Source organism: Rhinolophus hipposideros (genome assembly GCF_964194185.1).
Source record: "Rhinolophus hipposideros genome assembly, chromosome: 4".
NCBI classification, from domain to species: Eukaryota; Metazoa; Chordata; class Mammalia; order Chiroptera; family Rhinolophidae; genus Rhinolophus; species Rhinolophus hipposideros.
In genome coordinates this window covers 29,183,694-29,204,296 of record NC_138050.1, presented here as the reverse complement: position 1 = coordinate 29,204,296, position 20,603 = coordinate 29,183,694, and the positions used below count along the sequence as shown (strand labels likewise).

The window sequence follows — 20,603 nt, the reverse complement described above, 5'->3', positions numbered from 1 at the left end:
GAAAGGCATTTTAATTATCTACATTAAATAAATCCTTTAAAATATATATATCCATTTTTCTTTAAGAAAAGGTAAAGATGTTGCAATCAGCAACATCAAAACATCAAAATGATATAGATCTTTAGACTGAATTATGTCATATTATATAAAATATAATTGCTACATTACAGAACATACTTTGTTTAAAATTCCTTAAGTGATTATGTTTGTCTTATGTGCTAACAGAAAATGATGCCTAATATACACTATTAAGTGAAAAAGGCCAACTACTGAATATATTCTCAAGAAAATACTAAACCACTATGAATGGTTTCCCGTGGAAAGTCCAACTGGAAGATTTTCATTTTTCACTTAAATAAATTTCTGTATTGTTCGAAATTCTTCCTGACATACACACATACTTTTATCCTTTAAAATATCTTTTAAACAAATTTCATGACTAACCTCAATTTTCTTTCCCACATCTTCAGTTTTTGCAATAAATTTAAATAAAAACTTCCTTGTTTTACCAGGAACTAAGCACATCTTTCCCTGAGTCAAATTTTCCAATACTTCACTTGCTTTGGATGCTTCTTGGATTACACAGAACTGGTTGTATTCCTGAAAAAGAGGTTAGCAAGGGTCAGTTTATAAACATCAAAGGCCAAATGATTTGGAGCTTGCTAACTTTAACTCTACTGAAACTGCAGCACTATGAAGGGTTATTAGTAAAAAGAAGTATTTATTTATGCCAAATGCAGGCACTTATCCACTCACTGCTGCCACAAAAGAGAGACAACTCACTACACACACGCTGATTTCTGAAAACATTTAGACATCCCTTTCCTGGAGAGAGAAACAAAGATTTAGTCTTTGTTGTATTGGACACTGTCATTTCCTTTCTTTAAAGAACTTTCTTTTTACTTGGCTTCTGTGACACTAGAGTATCTCCTGTTTCTCATCCTCCTTGACTACCTCCTGCTCTTCCTTCAAAGGTCTTTTTCCTTCTTCTTGTCCCCTGATCAGAGATTCCACAGTTTCTGTCCTTTGCCTTCAGTTCTTTTCTCCTTACCATGTTCTCCCGAAAATATGACCTAGCCGGACAATCAGCTCTAATGCCTCTTTTGGAACAAAAATTAATATAAGACCCAGTATGTTATGTTGTGATGTGATGTGATGTGCGTGAGACCTGGTCTTATATTACAGTAAAATAAGGCCAGGTCTTATATTAATTTTTGCTCCAAAAGATGCATTAGAGCTGATTGTCTGACTAGGACATATTTTCGGGGGAACACGGTATGTTCACTTCACTGTCAAGTTTATCCATGTCTACCTATTCTGTACCTCCTTGCTAATATTTCCCACGTGAAAAACTTTAATTCTGTTCTATTTCCTTAACTAAAAAAGCTCATATCCACAACTGTCTAGAGGATAATTCCACTACCACTTCAAATTCAGCAAGTCCCAAATTGAATGTTTATCTACCTTCCCAGATGAGCATATTTCTTCCAGATGAATAAACGAAGACATCTTTCATGAATGTATCTATGGATTCACCCAACCAGTCAACAAATATCAAGAATTTTCCAAGATGCATCTTCTATCCCAACAGATGAATTATCCTCACAGAAAATTCTTATGTAATTAAGTGTTACACATTCCCTCTAATTTTCATTTCTATTCCATGCTTATGAAACCTAAGAACTCACTACTTTTTTCTTGTGATTTGTATCTTGAATTTCAAATAACACATAGCCAGAATATAATCTAACTTTAAAAACGAACTGCTTTTATTTTAATATCTTTATTAGTTTTTAATTATAGAAGTAGTTGATGGTTGTTGTTTTTAAAGAAGGGGGGGGGAAATGGAATAGCAGGATATGAGAAAAGTAGGAGTCTCTATACTCCTCTAATTCCAGTTTTAAAATATTTCATAGTGATCGAAAATATTATCTGTCCTTGGAGATTACATTCTAATTTGGAAAACAAGTAATTTATCAAATAATTACATAGACAAAAGTGACAAGTACTATTAAAGGTTGTGCAACCTGGCCAGGTTCAATCAAAGAGAGGAGGGAAGGCAATCAACGCAGAAAAAAACAAACTGTTGTTTTTTTTTAATAGTAAAAAAAAAACCCAACTATTAAAACACTTTCTTTACCCTTCTTCAACCACCACCCAATAAATAACCAGATAGATAGGACACCAATAAATGAATAAATCAACCTTGAAAGACTTCTATTTACTAGTCTGTCTCTGCTTAACTCAAGTTCCTATAAGCCACCCAGTCTAACTTCCCACTAATCCCCCCGCTGATCCTTCACCTGTCATGAGGCTGTTGTCTTCACCTGCTCACAAACATAGAATGTGTAATCCTGCTTCCATTCAGCGTTTTCTCATTGCCAAACATGTCCTCCACCTCTCATCTTTTTATATCTATCTTAATCTACTTTAACTGGATTTCTAGTCTGTACCACATAATTTGGTCCTCATCACTCACGAGGCAATCTGTGAGTCAGTCCTGGCCCTTGCCCCCAGAACGCTTATATTTAATGGGGCTGACATATGCTCAACTTTTCCAGGTTCATCATGATGCTAAGAACACTGTAATGCTCAATAAGTGACTGATGGTTAAAAAGGCTCAATATACTTTCTGGGTGACCAGAAGGTAATTACCTGTTAAGTGAGCTTCAATGAAACAGAATGTAACTACAAAACTGCTCAAATGTAGGAAATATAATATGATCTCAATTCTGCAGGAAAAATAAAGTTACTTATATATGGGTGCCCAGAATAAGTCTAGACTATTCAAGAAGTTAATAGTGATGAGCTCTGGGGAATGGGAATGGAAGAGTACATAATTACACATTTACTTTTCACTTTATATCTTCAATTTCTTTAACATCAAACACGTAATAGTTTTATAATAAAAAAAACTAGTATCAATGCTAGATTGTAAAACAAATAATTTGAAAATTATGTTTATTCTGAATATATCTTATTTAAAATTCAAGTTATATATTATAAAAAATATATAAACAAACTTCTTAGAATTTCATAAGCACGGAGTGAAAAAAATTAGAGAAGTATAAAATTTGAATTGCTGATACAGAAGTTGAGAACTATAAATACATTAATTTTTAATTTGTTACTACAAAATCATTAAGATCCGAAATTCACTAAGCTCATTTTATCTAATTTAACATAAGCTACAGTAAGATACACATGTGGTAAAGACACATTAAAGCCACCATTACCTGATTATTAAAGTTGACACACAGCTTAGAAAACCTAATGGGATGTGGACAATCAGCCTTCAGATAAATATCGAACTGCACAGGAACATCAACATGAAAACTCGGGGCGTGAAACTTGGCTTTGCATTGCACTAGAAATAAACAAAAATGGCTGAGTCACACACTAGCATGCACTCTAGACCTACGCACATTCTTCTCTGATTTTCACTTACTCTTCAGAAAGGACACATCTTCCCCAGTCTTCCTGACTTCTACACTTGAACAGACATAAATGTAGCTCACTTTTTAAAAACAAAACAAACTTAAATTACAGCTCCAAAATCATCTTTAATTTTAAGAACATAGTTGTTCCTAAAATGTAACATAGAATTTTATAGGAAAAAGAACTGTTTTGTTATTTTTAACTTATTTCAAAATACCTGCCTAGACATTAAAGCATTTATAAACCTTCTGAATAACTATCTTTTCAAGTGCGTTTCAAATAACATCTGAACCACAAATGAATACAGTAAATCTTAAGACATAAACTAAATATTTAAAATTCTGATTGTTAGAAATCAAGGGGAGAAAGAAAAAGAAATCAGTTTATAAATGATGTACTTTGAAAATTTTTTGACTTTTGGAGTAATTATTCTGCATCTGTTCATTTTGTAGAAATGAGGATGATTTCCCTGAAATAACACTGTAGATGCTGGCTACCCACCAAATGGCACAAAGTCCTGTACTCCTATTGTGAAAACATTGCTGCCGGCCAGAGAAATCCGGTCTGCCCACAGCTTCTGAGCAGTTTTCACAGCTAAGGGATCACAGTCCGGTTCAGGATCAGGACTTTCATTCTGCACCAACACAGAGGTAAACATTCTTTCAGCTAGTTATAAAAAATACACACACAGAGACACATATCCCTAGAACATATTTTATATAAAGAATTCCAACCTACCATTAAAACATTTATGAGGTTCTTTTCTATCCGAGATTTCTGGTCATCTTTCAGAGTTGAAGCTAATATGAATGAAAAAAATTAAAAATGTAAGTAAGACAAGCAGCCCCTCTTAAAGTATTAAAATATTGTAGAATAAATCTCTCTTCTAAGATGGCTAAGTACAATTCCAGAATATTTACAGGTAGCACAGCTTTCTAAAAGTTAGCCCAAACATTTGATATACTTGTATTTGAATTCTATGTAAAAAATTATTTTATGCCATATTTTAAAAAGGCAGAAGAATTTTGTTCTTCTCAACTACTAGACCCTCAAGTATTACAAGTTCCATGAAAGTACAAATCTTCTCACTCAGCAAAGTGCCTTGCACATAGCAAAAGTACTATCAAATATTTGAGACACAATTATTCTTCCAATTTTAAGAAGCTTAAAAATGCTGAATAGCTTTAAAGACTCATAGTTTTACTCAAAGAATATCAAGTTACCTCTTCCAAGGAGTTCTAGGGAATAAGTAATGTAGTCTTTTAACTGGGCCATGAGGTAGGAACACTTTAGAGCTGTAGTCAATACAGATGTGAGGAGAGTCCACCATCCTTCACTCCGATAATCACACATCACATAATCCAGCAACCTAGAAGACAAGAGTATAAGACAGACTGAAACAGCTTCACAAGCAAGGGTTTGAAGAGTTCTGACAGAAAATAAAGTGCTTTCTCATTTCTATATAAACTTCCGACAATCTTATTAAAATAGTTTAACAGGTATTTTCACATTTAGCTAATGTGAAATTAGCTTGCAAATGATTGTACCAATAGGTAGTATTTGAAAAAATATCACAGAAATGCAGTTTAATAGAAGTAAAAATAATTATGAAAATAGTAAATACAACACAAATTTCTTACACAAATTTCTACTCCATAAGATAATCAGAACACTTGTAAAAATAAACAGTGAACAAGACTCACTTCAAAGCTTTGGTATAATCCTTTGCATAGTAATATTCCTCTCCCATCTGAACCACTACAAAGGAAAAAATATTTTATGTCCATAATTTAAAATTAGTCAAAGTTGGATGAAATTGTGGCATGTTATGGATACATACTTAGATGACTTTTCATTCTTGGACACTTATACTTCTTAAATTGTGCAACAGCATTGCTCAGAAGAGTTATTATTATTTCCTGTTAGAAAACATAAAATGTGAAACATTCCTATAAAAATAATCTCATGTTTTCTGTGAATATTGTAAAAATGGTTTATATTAAAAAAAAACTTACAGAGTGAACAACATTTCTCTCCTTCAGCTGAATGGCAAGAATTCCTACCTTCTCTTTTTCAGGATCAGAAAGATCAAAACCTGTGTAAGATAAGACACTACCCATTTTAGACAGATCATTTAACATAAATCCACATGGACACTGGGTGTGTATACTCCTTGAATCCTTTAATATAACGTATTTAAAATTCTTTAGCATTCTAGAATTTTAAAGATTCTAAGAGCCGCCTTCCTTAGTATGGAAACTTCTCTGTGATCTCTATTCTGAAGAGAACATCACTGAGCTCAATATTCTTTAGCCAGAGGGACTCAACCACCTGAAGAATAATACCAACGTCATCTCTACACAGAATATACTTCCTGGAGATTAAAGTAAATAACTTCTTAACACTTACGGTTCAATTGCCACAGAAATTGCTCAAATTAAATTATGTATAAAAAACAAAAAAGACGCAGGGAAATTATTTTTCAGGTGATATAAGTTAATGCTGTTTTCAAATGTCAAATAAATCATTAAAGTTAACTGGAATTAAAAAATTTAAATAGACCAGAGTGGCTTATTAATTTTGTTGTTTTAAGACAACAGCTGCCCTAAATGTTTTAATCAGATCCACATCTTTAAGTACTAGTTATTCTGAGATGTAATTCAAACAAAGCATCCTAGAAAGAACTGAAAATCTTTTAAAAAATGTTTTAAAAGCACCCATTTCTACCTCAACATAATTTGTTATGCTGAATGTAGCCAACAGAAAAATGATATCTTTGCCTTTTGAGGCTGAGAAAAAAGAGAAGAGGGAAAAATTATTTACTTAGTATTCCTTGTCGCCATGGTCTTTGTCCATAAAAGTCAAGAACGCCTGTTTGTGTTTCTAAGGGATCAGGATTGGGATACGTTACAGAAGCCTGTAAATTAAAACACAACCCTAAATAAGAGTTCATGTAACCCATCACAAACCAATTCTCCCTAAGTCTTTGATAGAATAAAAAAGTTTTCATAAATACAAATACCAAACACATTCAAATATCAAAATTGTGACTATTTTAACAAATGTTTACAAAAATTAAAGATGTTTCATTTAATATTTTGGTGGTCTTATGAAAATTAAATTGAATATATCAACCTGATTCTGACAAATGATTTCATAGTACAGCAAGTCCTCAAATAACGTCATTTCATTCAACATCATTTCATTATAACATGAGTTAACCCTTAAGAACTTAACTCTTGTTTATATCAATTAGCCTCCAAAACTGGTTTCATTATACATCGTTTAGCTTAAATGTTAAGTGTGAACTTACTGTAACTAACTTTACATTTTCTTACCTTTGTTACAATAAACCAGTACAAATATATTAAAAGTTATGCTTGATGTTTTTTCCATGTGTGTAAGTACGTTTTGTGCAAATAAAAATAATGTTATAAGAAATTTTAAAAAGAAAAGACTATTTTCTTTCTTTATCACTAGTGTTTAAGTCCTGGCATTGGTAGGGGAGGCACACTTTTGGCACAATAATTTACATATTTACATTGCTTTATATTTTTTAATCTTTTTTATAACTTCCCCCCTCTGAAATCAAAATGTAATACAAGTAGACTATTGAAAACTGCAGAAAACATCCAAAATTGAAAGGATAGAAATTTAAATTACCTATAAACCTACTACCCACTGTTAATAATGTATATATTATTCTTCCACACTTTGTATGCAAACATTTATTCATTATCAATTGGAATAATTTTTCACGCTGCTTTTTTGATTTATGTATATTCTGGTACCTTTCACCAAATCCTTAATATTCTTCTAAAACATTATTTTTTATGGCTGCCTGCTTGTCCACATTTTAACAAACTCCTTATAGTTTTATTTCTATTTTACATTACGATTAATAAATCTGTCAGAACTTTGTAAATAAATCTTAGTACTTATCTCCTAGGATTGCTTATCTGCTTTAGCCTTCCTGAAAATGCAATTCTGGGTCAAAAGATATACACGATTTGGAGGCTTCTCAAATAATTATACTTGATCTTAGCCAAAAGGCCAAGAAGCGATTCTCTCAAATAATTATTTGACAGAAATACTATTTTACATTCCAGCCAATGATATTCAGTAATGACCATTTCCTCACACCTTTATAAAACCTAGTTTTAACCACCTTTTAAAGTATTGTGTTCAAATTACAATATACCAAACTTTTTAAATATATATATATATATATATATATATATATATATATATATCAAGCAATGAAGTTATAAATCATATACAAACAATATGGCAGAATATAGTCGAGTTAGATCATGATTTAAGGAAAAAAACTCATACATTTAAAGTACTAATAATCAAACTGCTTTTGGAAGAGTTTTTTAAGTAGTAGTATTGATAATATTCACCTATCTTCAGAGAAGTAAACTGCAGATTTTAAGTGAAAATAAACTGATATTAACTATATGAATGTAAATGTATTTACATGTATACAGAACTTGTTCTGATTTGAAAGGTGCTTATGGGGGAAACTGGTATCTAAATATAATCATTCAAGAGAAAGGCAAAATACAAGTTTAAGAAACTCTGCAATTAACATTATGCCTCAAATAGATTCCCAGGAGTTTTCCACACAGAAAAAAACCCCAGGAAGAGAAATAAGTCCAAAGTTATCCTCTCTGGTGGGTAAAAATAAAGCATGTGCCTTCAGTGTCCTTCAAACTCCTACAGACATGGTCACAGAAACAAAACATTGCATTTACAGTGTGACACAGACTAAAGTGTGGCTTTTATTTTAAAGTAAGTTTCTCTTCTCTAAATCACTAACTTAGTGACAATCATAAATCAGTTCTTCAAAGAAAAACTTCTGCTTAATTCACAGGTAAACATGGAGTATTCAGGCTAAAACTGAAAATAATCACAATTCCTGAAAACATGAAAGATAAAAACTGATTATATTCAAAGGCTTAGAAACAATTACGAACATCAATCACTCTTGTCTTCTTTCAAGAGAAGATGAATCAATTTCTTAAATGCCAAATAACCTGGGAGTCGGTAACTTACTTCATGGTTACAGAGGGCTTTTGCAAGCTGTTTCCGCTCCTGCGCATAGTACGCTGCCTGCTGGTAATAGAAACCAGGATTCTGTGTCTGAATAGCTGTCAACCCTAATTTAATAGCTTCATCAAATAAATCTCCAAAGGCCTGGAATCTTAAAGAAAAAAAATCAAGAAATAAAAAAAAGAATGAAAAACAAAAAATAAAGAAAAGGCTTACTTCTGTAATTATTCATCCTAGAACCATACCCGAGCAGACTGTATTAAAATAATGCTAGTGATGAACTATAAATTGGTGGGATTCTTTGTGCAAACACTAATATACACTAATTGTAGGTTACAGATAAATTCTGTATTTAAGTCAACTCTTCTGTGCTAGCAAGTCTTTATAAATATACCACCAAAACTGTTGTGAATATAGTTCCCACCACTCAAATACATTCATGTTTCTGGGAATAATTTCATTTTAGCAATTTTTAAAAGCCAGTCCCAAACAGCAAGTTCTATGTCAGCAGAGATTTTCTTTTTGTTCACTGCTACATTCTCAGTATCTAGACACATGGCAGAAGCTCAATAAATGCATGAAAGAGATGGTACCATGAATTAACCTATTTCCATTAGGGAACTGTATGAATCAATTTCTACTATTACTGGAAACATACACTAGATCATTAAAAACCCACTTACTGACAAATGTCTTAGTTCAATTTTGAACCAAAGTCCATGCTAGTTCCATCCCTCCAAATCCCAATACTTAGAAAAAAAAAAATTTCTAAAAGTACGATGTAAAACATACTGTTTAGACATCCATGCAGCATGCTCAAACGACAACTCTGCACTTCCGATTTTTTTCTTACACAAGTCGATGTGTTTTCGGAACTGAGCAATTGCATCCAATGGGGTGTTGTGCTGAAAACACAGCCTACAGATCTGCAAAACGTAAATTCAATCCCAAAGTTAAAAAGAAAATCAAAGTCAAAAGGCACAGTCATTTAAAAACGTATAAAATCGGAGACTAACTTTAAAGATTATCAGGTTTCCTTCTCTGAAGTTCTTTGGGATAGAATTGATTTTCTCTATCAGAATGTTTATGCTAAAACCAGAGGTTATGTCCCTTTGATAAATAAAATCAATTATTTAATATTTGTACTGAACTTATTCTACACTTTAGAAGAGCCTTTTAAAAGTACAGAATAGAATATAAAAACGTATACTCAATAAAGAACATAACGGTGGACAAACATAAAATATCTCCAAAAGGTAACTGAGAAAGGACAGATTAACTTTCAGTTGTAGAACAGTCAGAAAGCTAAAGACTTTCTGTAGCACAATTAGAACACAGCAGCTTCCATATCAAATAAGGACTACAAAAATTCCTGAAAACTTTTGGTCAAGGATGCTATTTCAAAACAGTAATAATCTATGTGTATGTAGGGTTAAAGGAAAAACAGAAGAAATAAAGCCTAAATTTATTTCTATATGCTCATACACGTTTTAATTTTATGTTGTTGGTACAAAGGAATATATGAAAAGCCTCTCATCTAGCTCTGTTCCTCAGCCACCCAACTTCCCTTTCCAGAGGCAACCAACACGTTTATATATAAACTATTATTTTTATACAAATAGCAACTTACTAAATACGCTGCTTTGTGCCTTACTTTTTTCATCTAACAATGTATCTTGGATCTCATTCCATATCAATATATGGAATTGCCTCATTCTTACTAGTTGTATATTATTCCATTATTTGGAGTTATAATTGATATTAACCAGTCACTTATTGCTGGGTTATTTCCAATCTCTTCCTATTACAAGATGCAATAAATATTCTCATATATGTGATTTGCAAGTCTTAGCACATGTGTCAGATAAATTTCTTGAAATGGAATTGCTAGTTCGAAGGGAACATCCGTTTATATTTGTAGTCATTGCAAAAGGATTCTCTATAGAAGCTGGACCAATTTACACTTACAGAAACAATGAATTAAAGTGTCCACCTGCCCGCACATCACCAACCCAGTGAGTGTGGTAAGATTACAAGCAAAACAAACACACCTCACTTGCCTCTGGGAGCATCCATTTCTACCATATACAATCTTAAAATGTGTAAATAACAAGTATAAAAGTGTCCTCGAAGGTGAATAGAGACACCTTTCTTATGGCTGTGCTATTAAACCAAGGAAATCTTACAGAATTCTAATATGTTGCACCTTTCAATATTCACTAATATAAGCAGCTTTCTTCTCACTTCTTCCTGCTCCCACTTAAAAACAAAGAAAAGAACTTCCCAAAGGAGTTTTACAAAAGTGAAACTGCTCTAAATGAAAACTCTAACACCTATAAACTCAAAACCAAGCATTACAATTAAGCTGCTAAGAACCAGGTATCCTTGCGATAAAGGACATAAAGGAAGAGAGCACAATTAATCAAATACTTTTCAGAGCAAGTAACTAATTTTGATTTTCAAATTTTAAAACAATAATTTTATATTTAAAAACAAATTTTCTTTATTTGGAAGTAGAACTATTACCTTGTAGTTTATAAATCCTGCCATTGTCTTAATTTCCAGAATATTAGTTTCATGGGCTCTCAATTCATGTACAAGATTATAGGCGGTCCTATAATTCCTAATATAAACATGAGGAAGGTGGTTAATTATGATATAAATTTATTTTAAGAAAAGATTCTTAAGAACAAAATTATTAGAAACAGATGATACTGACTCAACATTTCTTAGCACTCAACAGCTCAATAACATATATGTATTAATCTCTGATTTCCTGAAAAATGATATATTAATAACGTGTGACAAGATTCACTGATTTTTCACTAAGAACAATACCATCATGTGCATTGTTCTGTCATTAACATTTGTCAATAACTAATAGAAAATAAGTTGAAAAGCCAAAATAAAGTGAACAATTGTCCAGAATTACATTTTAAAATTAGCATTCTGTTAAAAAAATAAGTATTTCTTAAAAGCATCATAATGAGCTTCTCAAACAAATAGAAACTGTATTAGCCAAGAAGGTGCTATCAAGACAGCACAGGTCAACAGTTTTTAAACGCAAGTATCTCTGTAGGTTAAGTGAATACCCAGCCTGGGTACAGGCCAGAGGGAGGGAAATGTCCTTAGGGCAGCTGGTGCTACAGTAGAGAATGTGTGAGAAAAGAGAGCCTGGTAGAGCCTGGCCTGAACATGGAAGGTAATGAGGAAATCGTAAGTCTTTGCCAAAGAAAACTGTTTGCTGCTAACTTCTACAGATAAAATTTTTCTTTCCAGAAATATTTTTTAACAGAATTGGAAGTAAAGGTTTTTAATTAATACCATGGATTTAAAAAAAAAGAGAAGAACTACATTAATTACATGTTGTTGGGATTTAGAGAACACTATTTGGTGCTTTGCACCTCAGTGACAAAAAGAGGTTTCTGCAATATTCCTTTGAATAGACATATTTAATTATTTCTCTAGTTTTCTCCCCTGTACACTTAGCCTCTCCTCTATTTTAGGATACGTCGCTGTTTTTTCATCCTTTTGTTATACTGCCACAATCTTCAAAAATTGAGACAAAGCTACAAAGAGATCATGTTTTATTAACTTGTGCTTAGTTAAAAGCAAAGGAATAAAATGCTTAACCACTGCCAATACATCTGCAACTACTCATCAAAGCTCTAAACAGAACCTTTGAATGAAAAATGATGCTACTGATAGAGATTATAAACTAAAAAATAAATTTAATTTAAAAAATCATAGTTGAATAAAATAAATGCACTATAAACCTTAAGAAATTCATAGTCTGATAATGTGTAATGTATATTTAACTTTGGAAATCAGTCTTAACATGAGGATCTATTAAATATACAAATAAGAAGTAATCTATGGGAAAATTTTAATATTATGTGTCTTTATATCATAAAAATTCATTAAAGTAGACCACCAAGCCTTATAACACTATGAAATGTAGTTCCGATAATGGAATTTTTTTTAAATCCCAAAATATTATAGTCCATTCATCTCTAGACAAACTAAATACTACATACCTGAATCTAAGCCAACATACACATTTTAAAGTTTGGTTGTGATTCAGAAATTACCATTAACATGTTATTGTTACCATAAATAAGAAAAATTTAGTTTAACAACTGTTAGAAACTTACTTCAGAGCATTTTGTGTATCTTGTTTCAATTCACTAAAGAAAGCTATTTTGAACTGATGTCTAACAAATAAAAGCTGAAAAACAGAATAGAAAAAAAAAATCATTATTACACATTCTCTTTAAAGTGTAAAAACTGTAATAATGTTTATTAAGAGGAGACATAAAAGTATGAAGGAAAATGTTCAAAATAAAAGTCCAAGAATTATTCCAATAAATAAGCATCGTTAAGAAGACCATGAAAACCTATATTTAAGAACTTTAAGGGCAAAGGGTACAATAACTAATTAGGTTTTAAATGCTTTAAAACTACGGAAGCCATTTAAAAACGTCAAAGTATTAAAGATACTTAATATTCCCCCCAAATTAACCAGTGATGAATAATCTGCTCTAGAATGCCCCTATAATTCGTTCTTTAGGAAAAAACACATACCTGGTGTGTTGTTTTATTCAAAAATTCTTTATGAGATTTCACTCTTCTAATCTCAGTGTAGTAATAAGTCTGTGCGTGTTCATAAAAGGCATTTTCTAATCTGTTTAAAAACAACAACATTCAAATACTAGTTATTTTAAACCAAAATGTTTTCAAGAATCATACTTGTAAGAAATAAAAGTAAAATTCTGATCATGTCTGGTTTATCTTGTGATGAAGATTAAAAGTAAAGCAAAATATAACCTACATTTCTAAATTTCAAAAATCTAAAAATAAGACTTCCCGCTTAGTGATTTAAACTCACTGAATTTTAAATATCCATGCTTTTTCATGATGTTCCTGTCCCCAAATAACCACTACTTCCTTCCCCCTCATCTAAGCCTTCACGGCACAGCGGCAGTCCTTCCTCTTCTTTAAAGCTTAAAGCCTTCCCAGGCCACACTACCCATTTGTTCTCTGAGATCCTATGGGCCTAACAACCCGTATTCGCGGTCTGCACGCTTGGCAGTGCTCTGGTATTCGACATGGATGATTTCAGTCTCGTCAACTAGATCAGCTCCTCCATGAAGGCAGGAACCTAACTGACTTGTTTTGAACCAGACAAGACATACACAGACACATGGATATATACTTATATACACACATATAAAACTACAGACATCTACCCTTTAAATTTATTATTTGACTTGTCTCAAAATGGAATTTATCCTACCAGGTAATTCAGATTAAAATTCTGATAATATTTATTTTTGTGAACAGCCTGATGTTTGGGACCTTTTGTCTCAAAATAAACATGTCTTTATTAAACCAGGAATTTGAAGAAAAAAAAAATTCTGATCACAAGCATCTCCCACTGTGTGACTTATCCTGCAGATCTATGGTATTCACTCTAGCAAAATTCAGGCAAAGATAGTATGGGATCCATTTTCTGCTACGACTACACTAGCACATGAATTAGGCACTCTTTTTATTTAGAGTATGCAAACATATAAGTCACTACAGCTGAACTTTGAAAAGCTATCACTAACACTAGGAAACAGAGCTATCGGTTCTCAGGTGAAGAACACTCAAGCTGCCATGCTATAGATTCTGACTTAAGTCTAAAAGAAAAGGAGCTTTCCTGAATTTCGGCAAGGATGTAATAGGGAAAAATAGTCATATAGCTCTAGGGGCCACAGCAAAGAGCTACCATATACTTAAAAGGAAGTTACTATTAAAGGTAGATCCTGGGCTAAAGGCTGAAAGTAAAGGCAGTAAGAAAAGCAGAAGCAATAGCAGCAGGAGTGTCGGACTACTTACATCCTTTCCTCTTTTCCCTACAGCCTTTTCACTAAGCATGACAGGGGGTTAGAGTCCCACCCATCAAAATGCTCATGGCATTTTGTAAGTCCCAAGTCTTACTTTAAGGAAAGGCATATAGATCAGAGATCCAAAATCTAACTACATGAATCTGTGTACGTGTATATGGTGTTTTATATTTTTAACAAGTGAGTTTGGACCTATTTGAACTTTTTTTGAAATAGTTTTAAACTAGTCAGAAGATTGTTTCCAATATTTTCAAGAGTACAGTTGATGATGACAGCAAATAATTATATAGACCACACATTTAAATTGGTCTCAGAAAAAAAATCAAAATGCTGAGACACTTCATTTTCAGCACATTCTCTCTATAGCACAACTTTCCTCTGAAAAGCATTTGCTTCCTTACGTGTTATTAAAATGTCACCTTTGTTTGGAAAGGCAAAGTTCAATTTTTTTAAATCTGCTGGTTAGCCTGACAGTGACAGCCAGCCTGTTGCTAAGAGGAAAGGTCTGAGAATTCAAAACACTTTTTTTTAAATAAAGCAAAATGCTTAACTCATCATAAGTTTGACAATTCTCAAGTATTTTGCACTCAAATGATCACTGAACCTCTCAGGTAGAAAAGATTCTCACTCAACACATTAAGGCAAGTTTTATAAACATTCTACCACTTTGACACTTAAACAAAATTAACCAAATCACTGACAGCTTGTAGCATGTATACTTAATACATCACAATGTCCTGAAAGCACACAAATGAGTAAGGGTGCCACCAGTAACTCTGCTAATTCCTCCCAGATCAGACACTGAGTATGAAGATTTACTGATATTCAGGTTTATGCTCTCTCTTAAGAAAAAATACAAAGATGAGGAAAGGGACTGCCTTATGCACCCCGGTGCTCACATCCGTATTTTGGATGTCTTGCTTTTTACATCAGTCATTTTGACACTGTAGTCCTTATTGAGGTGTTTCATTATCCCCAATAGAACCACAGGGGTTCAGCGCAGAAGCCGCATCTTGTTTCTCTTGTATCCATGATAGTACTAAATTTGAAAGCTGAGGAAGGGTCAGGCATTAAGGCAGGTTCTCAATCTCAACACTCTCCATGTTTGGACCAGGTGACTCTGTTGTGTGGCTTCTCCGCGCACAGCAGCATGCACAGCAGCCTCCCTGGCCTCCACCTGAGCGATGTCAGTTAGGAGACCCTCTGTTGTGCAATCCTAAGTGTTTCCAGGCATTCCCAAATGTGCCCTGGAGGGCAAAATCACCCCAGTTAAGAATCACTGAGTTGAGGTATAGGACAGAGGATAATGACTTTCTAAAGAAGGCTGCATGACAGCTGAGCCTTAACAGCTGAGTAAGAGAGCGCCTAGAAAAGAGGGCTAATGTGAAAGCACAGACAAGAAACAGCACTGTGAACAGGGAACTACTGAAGCACAAAGGACAGAGAAGAACTGTACAGGCCTGGAGAGGCAGCCAGAGGCCGGCTGGTAGGCTGGGATGAGCACAGTGCCCGGGGCAAGCACAGGTGGGTGTGTCCACCAGCTACCTAGGTACTGCGCCTCTCCTCTCTGTGCTCCCGGTGAGTCCTACGCTGAAAAACAAACTCGTTATCCTTTTCCTCTGCACTCTGGGTAGTCATCTGAATTTTATCCTTAGCACTACTGATCTGACTTGCTATAGTATCAATTCGACTAGTGCTTCCAGTGTGGAGATTTATTTTGCTAATTGCATTTAAGTTTTCAGTTCATCTTTTTTTTGTTGCCTTCTCATGCTTTCTTTCTGGATTTATGCTTCTCTGTCTTAGAAGTCATTTCATTTATATACCAATGAGAATGGCATATAACTCCCCTGTAGATGAAATTTAGAAGTTTACTTCTGAGAGACAGGAACAAACATGAGAGAAGCAATAATCAAAGATAAACTAAACTGTTCTTTATTTTAAGGACACTTATACAGAATGAAAGGGAAACACTTATACAGTTAAAAATCAATGAAAATACTCATATCTAAATACATCATGTCCAGAAACTTAATACTATAAAATGTCTCCTCTGCAACACTAAGTGCATGGAAAAAAAGTGGAGCGTGGTCACATAATTTGTGAGATAATGTTGTACCCTAGGGTAATACGCCCATTATACATACATGCTTTATAAAGACATTTAAGATATGATGGGGCTCAGACTCTTAAAAATTATTTAAACATACACATCAACACATTGAAAATGAAGTAAAACAAGAGGCCAGAAATGGAGACGCTCATATGAAAGGACAAACAAGGTATGTCATAAAAGGACATATACAGTTAAAGAGAAGTACAATAAAAAAAACATGCAAATTTTTTTTTTTAAATGAAGTTGGCCTACATGGATACATATGGTGTCAATGAGGTAATGTTATGTGGCAGTTCCGTATGTGTGATGTGATTACATTTATTTTTATATAAAAACAGGTTTTTTTAGAAAGGAAACTGATCAAATATATGGTGATGGAAGGAGAACTGACTCTGGGTGGTGAACACACAATGGGATTTATAGATGATATAATACAGAATTTATAGATGATATAATACAGAATTGTACACCTGAAATTATGTAATTTCATTAACAATTGTCACCCCAATAAATTAAAAAAAAAAAAAAAAAAGAAAGGAAACTTAAGTTGTTCATAATGGTTACCTCAAGGAATTGGAGAAGGTTAAGGAGTTGACAAAGGGGACTTTCACTTTTGTCTTATATCCTCTGTAAATTCCATTTGAATTTTTTCCCATGAACATTTTATTTTTTAATAAATGGGTCTAAATATCAATTTCTCAATGCCTAAAGAACAATATAAAGAAAAAAAATCCAAAGACCTTTATTTACCTTATAATATAACCCACAAGGTGGTCGGTGTGGGGCAGTACAAACAAAGACTTTCCTGAGAGTTCACATGCATTACATAAAGCTGCAGCCCTTTCTGAAGCAATGACATCTTCTCCTGTTAAAAAGTCACATAAAGATAAAGAGAGAAAATAATTAATGTCATTTTTCTAAATGAACATTTTCCCAAATCTGAACAATATCATTAAGAATAAAACCCTAAACCACTGTCACCCAGCCAGTAGGGCTCCTGGGGTTCTTGAGAACTCTGTGGGGTTGTTAGAAGTTAAGCCAAGATACACTGAGCCAAGACAGGGCATGTAATGCCAACAGATACACTACGTAACTATTTCAAAAAACCAAAACTAAAAATGAAAGCGGTAACTCATGAAAATGATTTCCAAAACTATTCAGGATGCTGTAGGTTTCAACATAGAAAGAAAAAAAAATATTTTGGCCTCTCAATATATGACAAGGTAGAAGAAACAAGCATTTGAAACCAAGACATTTTCTTACAGGAAATTAGAAATCTGGTATCATTTTTCTTAGCCCCATTGCAAATTAAGAAAAAAATATTACAGAAGATACATAATTTCAAATGCATCACAGATAAGTAAACCTTTTTAAAAAATCAAGTGAATAACTGCTTTGTCAATTGATACATGCCTTCATGGGAAGATAAGTAGAACTCAGGGAGTACGACTTAGAAAGATTTGCACTCTTTAATATTTTTAGTTGTTTAACATATATTCATGCATTATAAGTACTTTCTAAAGTTAACACACCATCTTTCACACATTCATGCATAACTGAATGCATGAAAGATTTTTTTTAAATTAATGTTTATTGGGGTGACAATGGTTAGTAATGCTTCAAGTGTACAATTCTGTAATACATCATCTATATATCACATTGCGTGTTCACCACCCAGAGTCAGTTCTCCTTTCATCACCATATGTTTGATCCTGTTTACCCTCATCTACTACCACACCCCCTCTTTTATCCTCTGGTAACCACTAAACTATTGTCTATGTCTATCAGTTTTTGTTTGTTTGTTTGTTCCTTTGTTTCTTTCAGTTTTATATCCCACGTTATCAGTGAAATCATACGGTTCTCGACCTTTTTTGTCTGACTTATTTCACTTAGTATAATAATCTCAAGATCCACCCATGTTGCCAGAAATGGCTCTCCTGGGTATCCACCCAATAAATCTGAAAACATTTATCCGTAAAAATATATGTGCATAAAAGATTGTAACATTAAAAATTATGCCTCCTGGCAATAAGAATTGGAGGTACAAGGCAATTAGTTATTAATTAACTTTTTGATACCTGGGGGTAAAGGGGTTTTCTTCTGAATTAGAACCACTGCAACTTTTGTGTTTCTCCCTTGTAAACTTTGCCTGCAGTGGAAAATAATAAAATTAATTAAATAATAAAAAAAAATTTTTAATGTGTTCAAGACTTTACATAAAATATGTTTGATAATTCAAATATAAATTACAAATTAAAAAAACACTGCATAAGAAACATATATGCCACAATCATTTAAATTCTAAAAGTATCTCATATCAAGCTTCTCCTCCTTACAAAAATACGTTTTAAAAGCAAAAGCTTAATACATACTTTTATGTAAAAGTTATAATACAACTTATTTCTTTATAGTGATACATGACAGAGTAGTCATTCAAAAGAATTATTTTGCAACTGAAATGGTGATTAGGCAAAAGTATATGTGGAACTAAAGGGCAGTTTGCTGTATCTTCAAAAATGTAAGTGCAAGAAAAAGCATCTGGAAATTCGGATCAATGTGTCTTCTAATTTCTTCTCATTGCTTAGCATTGCAGAAGTTCATACTAATGCTTCCTGTAAGGAACTAAACTAGTTTCACTAGAGGTCAGCGATCCCCAAAGTGACCACTGCAATCTAAACAGCATTCAGTTGCCTTCAATAAATGTTAGTAAACAAAAGACAGGTACAGCCTAACCAGTCAACCTGACAAACGGAGAAGACCAGACCTGACTATTTCCACTCTGGTAGCGCACTCTGACTGCTTTTCCTTCCACTGAGGCTCATCCCAGTCCAGTTCATAGAACACAACCACCAGCGCTGGCACCAGATTCAGATGTTTATTCATCCAGCCAGTCTTTAAGATCCCTTTCGGAATGTACCATTCATATGAAGTTCTCTGCAAATATTGGCAAAAGTTGGAAAGAGTTACTTGATAATAACAGCAGCAGAAACCACCTATCCTTGAGCGCCAAGTACTTTATGTGCCTTTATCTCATTCGTTACATACACGAGCCATTTTTAAGATGAAGGAAATTCTGGCTAACAGATCAAATAAGAGCTAGCAAGTACTACCGGTAGAATCTCAACCCAAGAGCTGCGACAATTTCCATTTAAAGAATGACCAAAGCCAAGAGTTTCTAATGATGTCAAGGCTCTCAAATGCCCTAGACACAAAGAGCCCCTTTCCAGGTCAATTCTACTTATATTCCTCACCCCAATTTCTGTTCCTGTAAAAGCTGCTCAAATAAACTATTATCTAAAACCCAACATGGCTTCATTTGTTCCAAGACATATTAACAGGATGATACTTCCCCTTACTTGTGGCTAAAGGGAAAAATGAAGAACAATTTGTAAATAGAGAAGCATTAAGAACAGTCACTTAGGGGTCGGCGCTGAGTGCCAGGTCGTGGGGAGGTGACACAGTAGGTGGATTAGCCTTGGAGAACGCAGCTGAAATTTCTAATTATTTCTAAAGCACCTGCACTGACTCAGACTATTCCAGCTCATGCTGGTGTAATGCCTACTTCAAGTGAGGAGTAACAAGAACAGTAAGGAAAGAACTGGGAAGATGAAAACAAAAAGCTCCTAAACTGGAGAATTGAGGAGAAGAGGGGATGAGTTGTACTGGGCAACTGGCCTTCGTTGACACAAATACCACATTAAAAAAAAAAGATGTGTAAGAGACAGGGGTGCTATTATTTGCAGTTTCAGAGAGAGCTCTCCATTTCTATGGCTGGGCATATCAAACTGTGTCTCCAGTGTGTGTTTCTCAAACACATGAAAAGAATCAGCAGGTAACAAAGTCCTACCCTTACAGAGTTTAACTGAGGAGACCTGGCATTTACATTTTTAATAAACACTCCAGATGATGAGGACATACTTGGTCTAGAGGCCAATCTGTCAGAAACTCTATTCTAGGGGGAAAAAAGAAAAAAGGTGGGGCGGTAAGGGCACAGTTATTTTGATTAATGTGCTTTGTTAGTTGATTGTCATATCAAACTCATACAATTATGATAAATAAAAAAATCAATTAAGTGTACATAACTTTCTTTAAAAAGTAAATTG

General features: G+C 33.6%; 1 protein-coding gene across 2 annotated transcripts in view; it reads right to left on the bottom strand.

Annotated features, from left to right (window-relative positions):
- The window catches only part of TRAPPC11 (trafficking protein particle complex subunit 11), a 43,138-nt gene that overhangs the window by 19,503 nt on the left and 3,032 nt on the right, over nt 1-20,603 (bottom strand). For both annotated transcript variants that reach the window (XM_081046775.1, XM_081046774.1), the window contains exons 3-19: nt 19,265-19,434; nt 18,579-18,649; nt 17,251-17,365; nt 13,081-13,180; nt 12,651-12,724; nt 11,023-11,119; nt 9,289-9,422; nt 8,500-8,647; nt 6,262-6,355; nt 5,454-5,533; nt 5,279-5,357; nt 5,142-5,196; nt 4,662-4,807; nt 4,177-4,238; nt 3,940-4,072; nt 3,237-3,367; nt 445-600 (exon numbers count right to left, since the gene is read on the bottom strand). In XM_081046775.1, the coding sequence (XP_080902901.1) occupies nt 445-600; nt 3,237-3,367; nt 3,940-4,072; nt 4,177-4,238; nt 4,662-4,807; nt 5,142-5,196; nt 5,279-5,357; nt 5,454-5,533; nt 6,262-6,355; nt 8,500-8,647; nt 9,289-9,422; nt 11,023-11,119; nt 12,651-12,724; nt 13,081-13,180; nt 17,251-17,365; nt 18,579-18,649; nt 19,265-19,434 (1,845 nt within the window). The remainder of the gene's footprint in view (nt 1-444; nt 601-3,236; nt 3,368-3,939; nt 4,073-4,176; nt 4,239-4,661; nt 4,808-5,141; nt 5,197-5,278; nt 5,358-5,453; nt 5,534-6,261; nt 6,356-8,499; nt 8,648-9,288; nt 9,423-11,022; nt 11,120-12,650; nt 12,725-13,080; nt 13,181-17,250; nt 17,366-18,578; nt 18,650-19,264; nt 19,435-20,603) is intronic.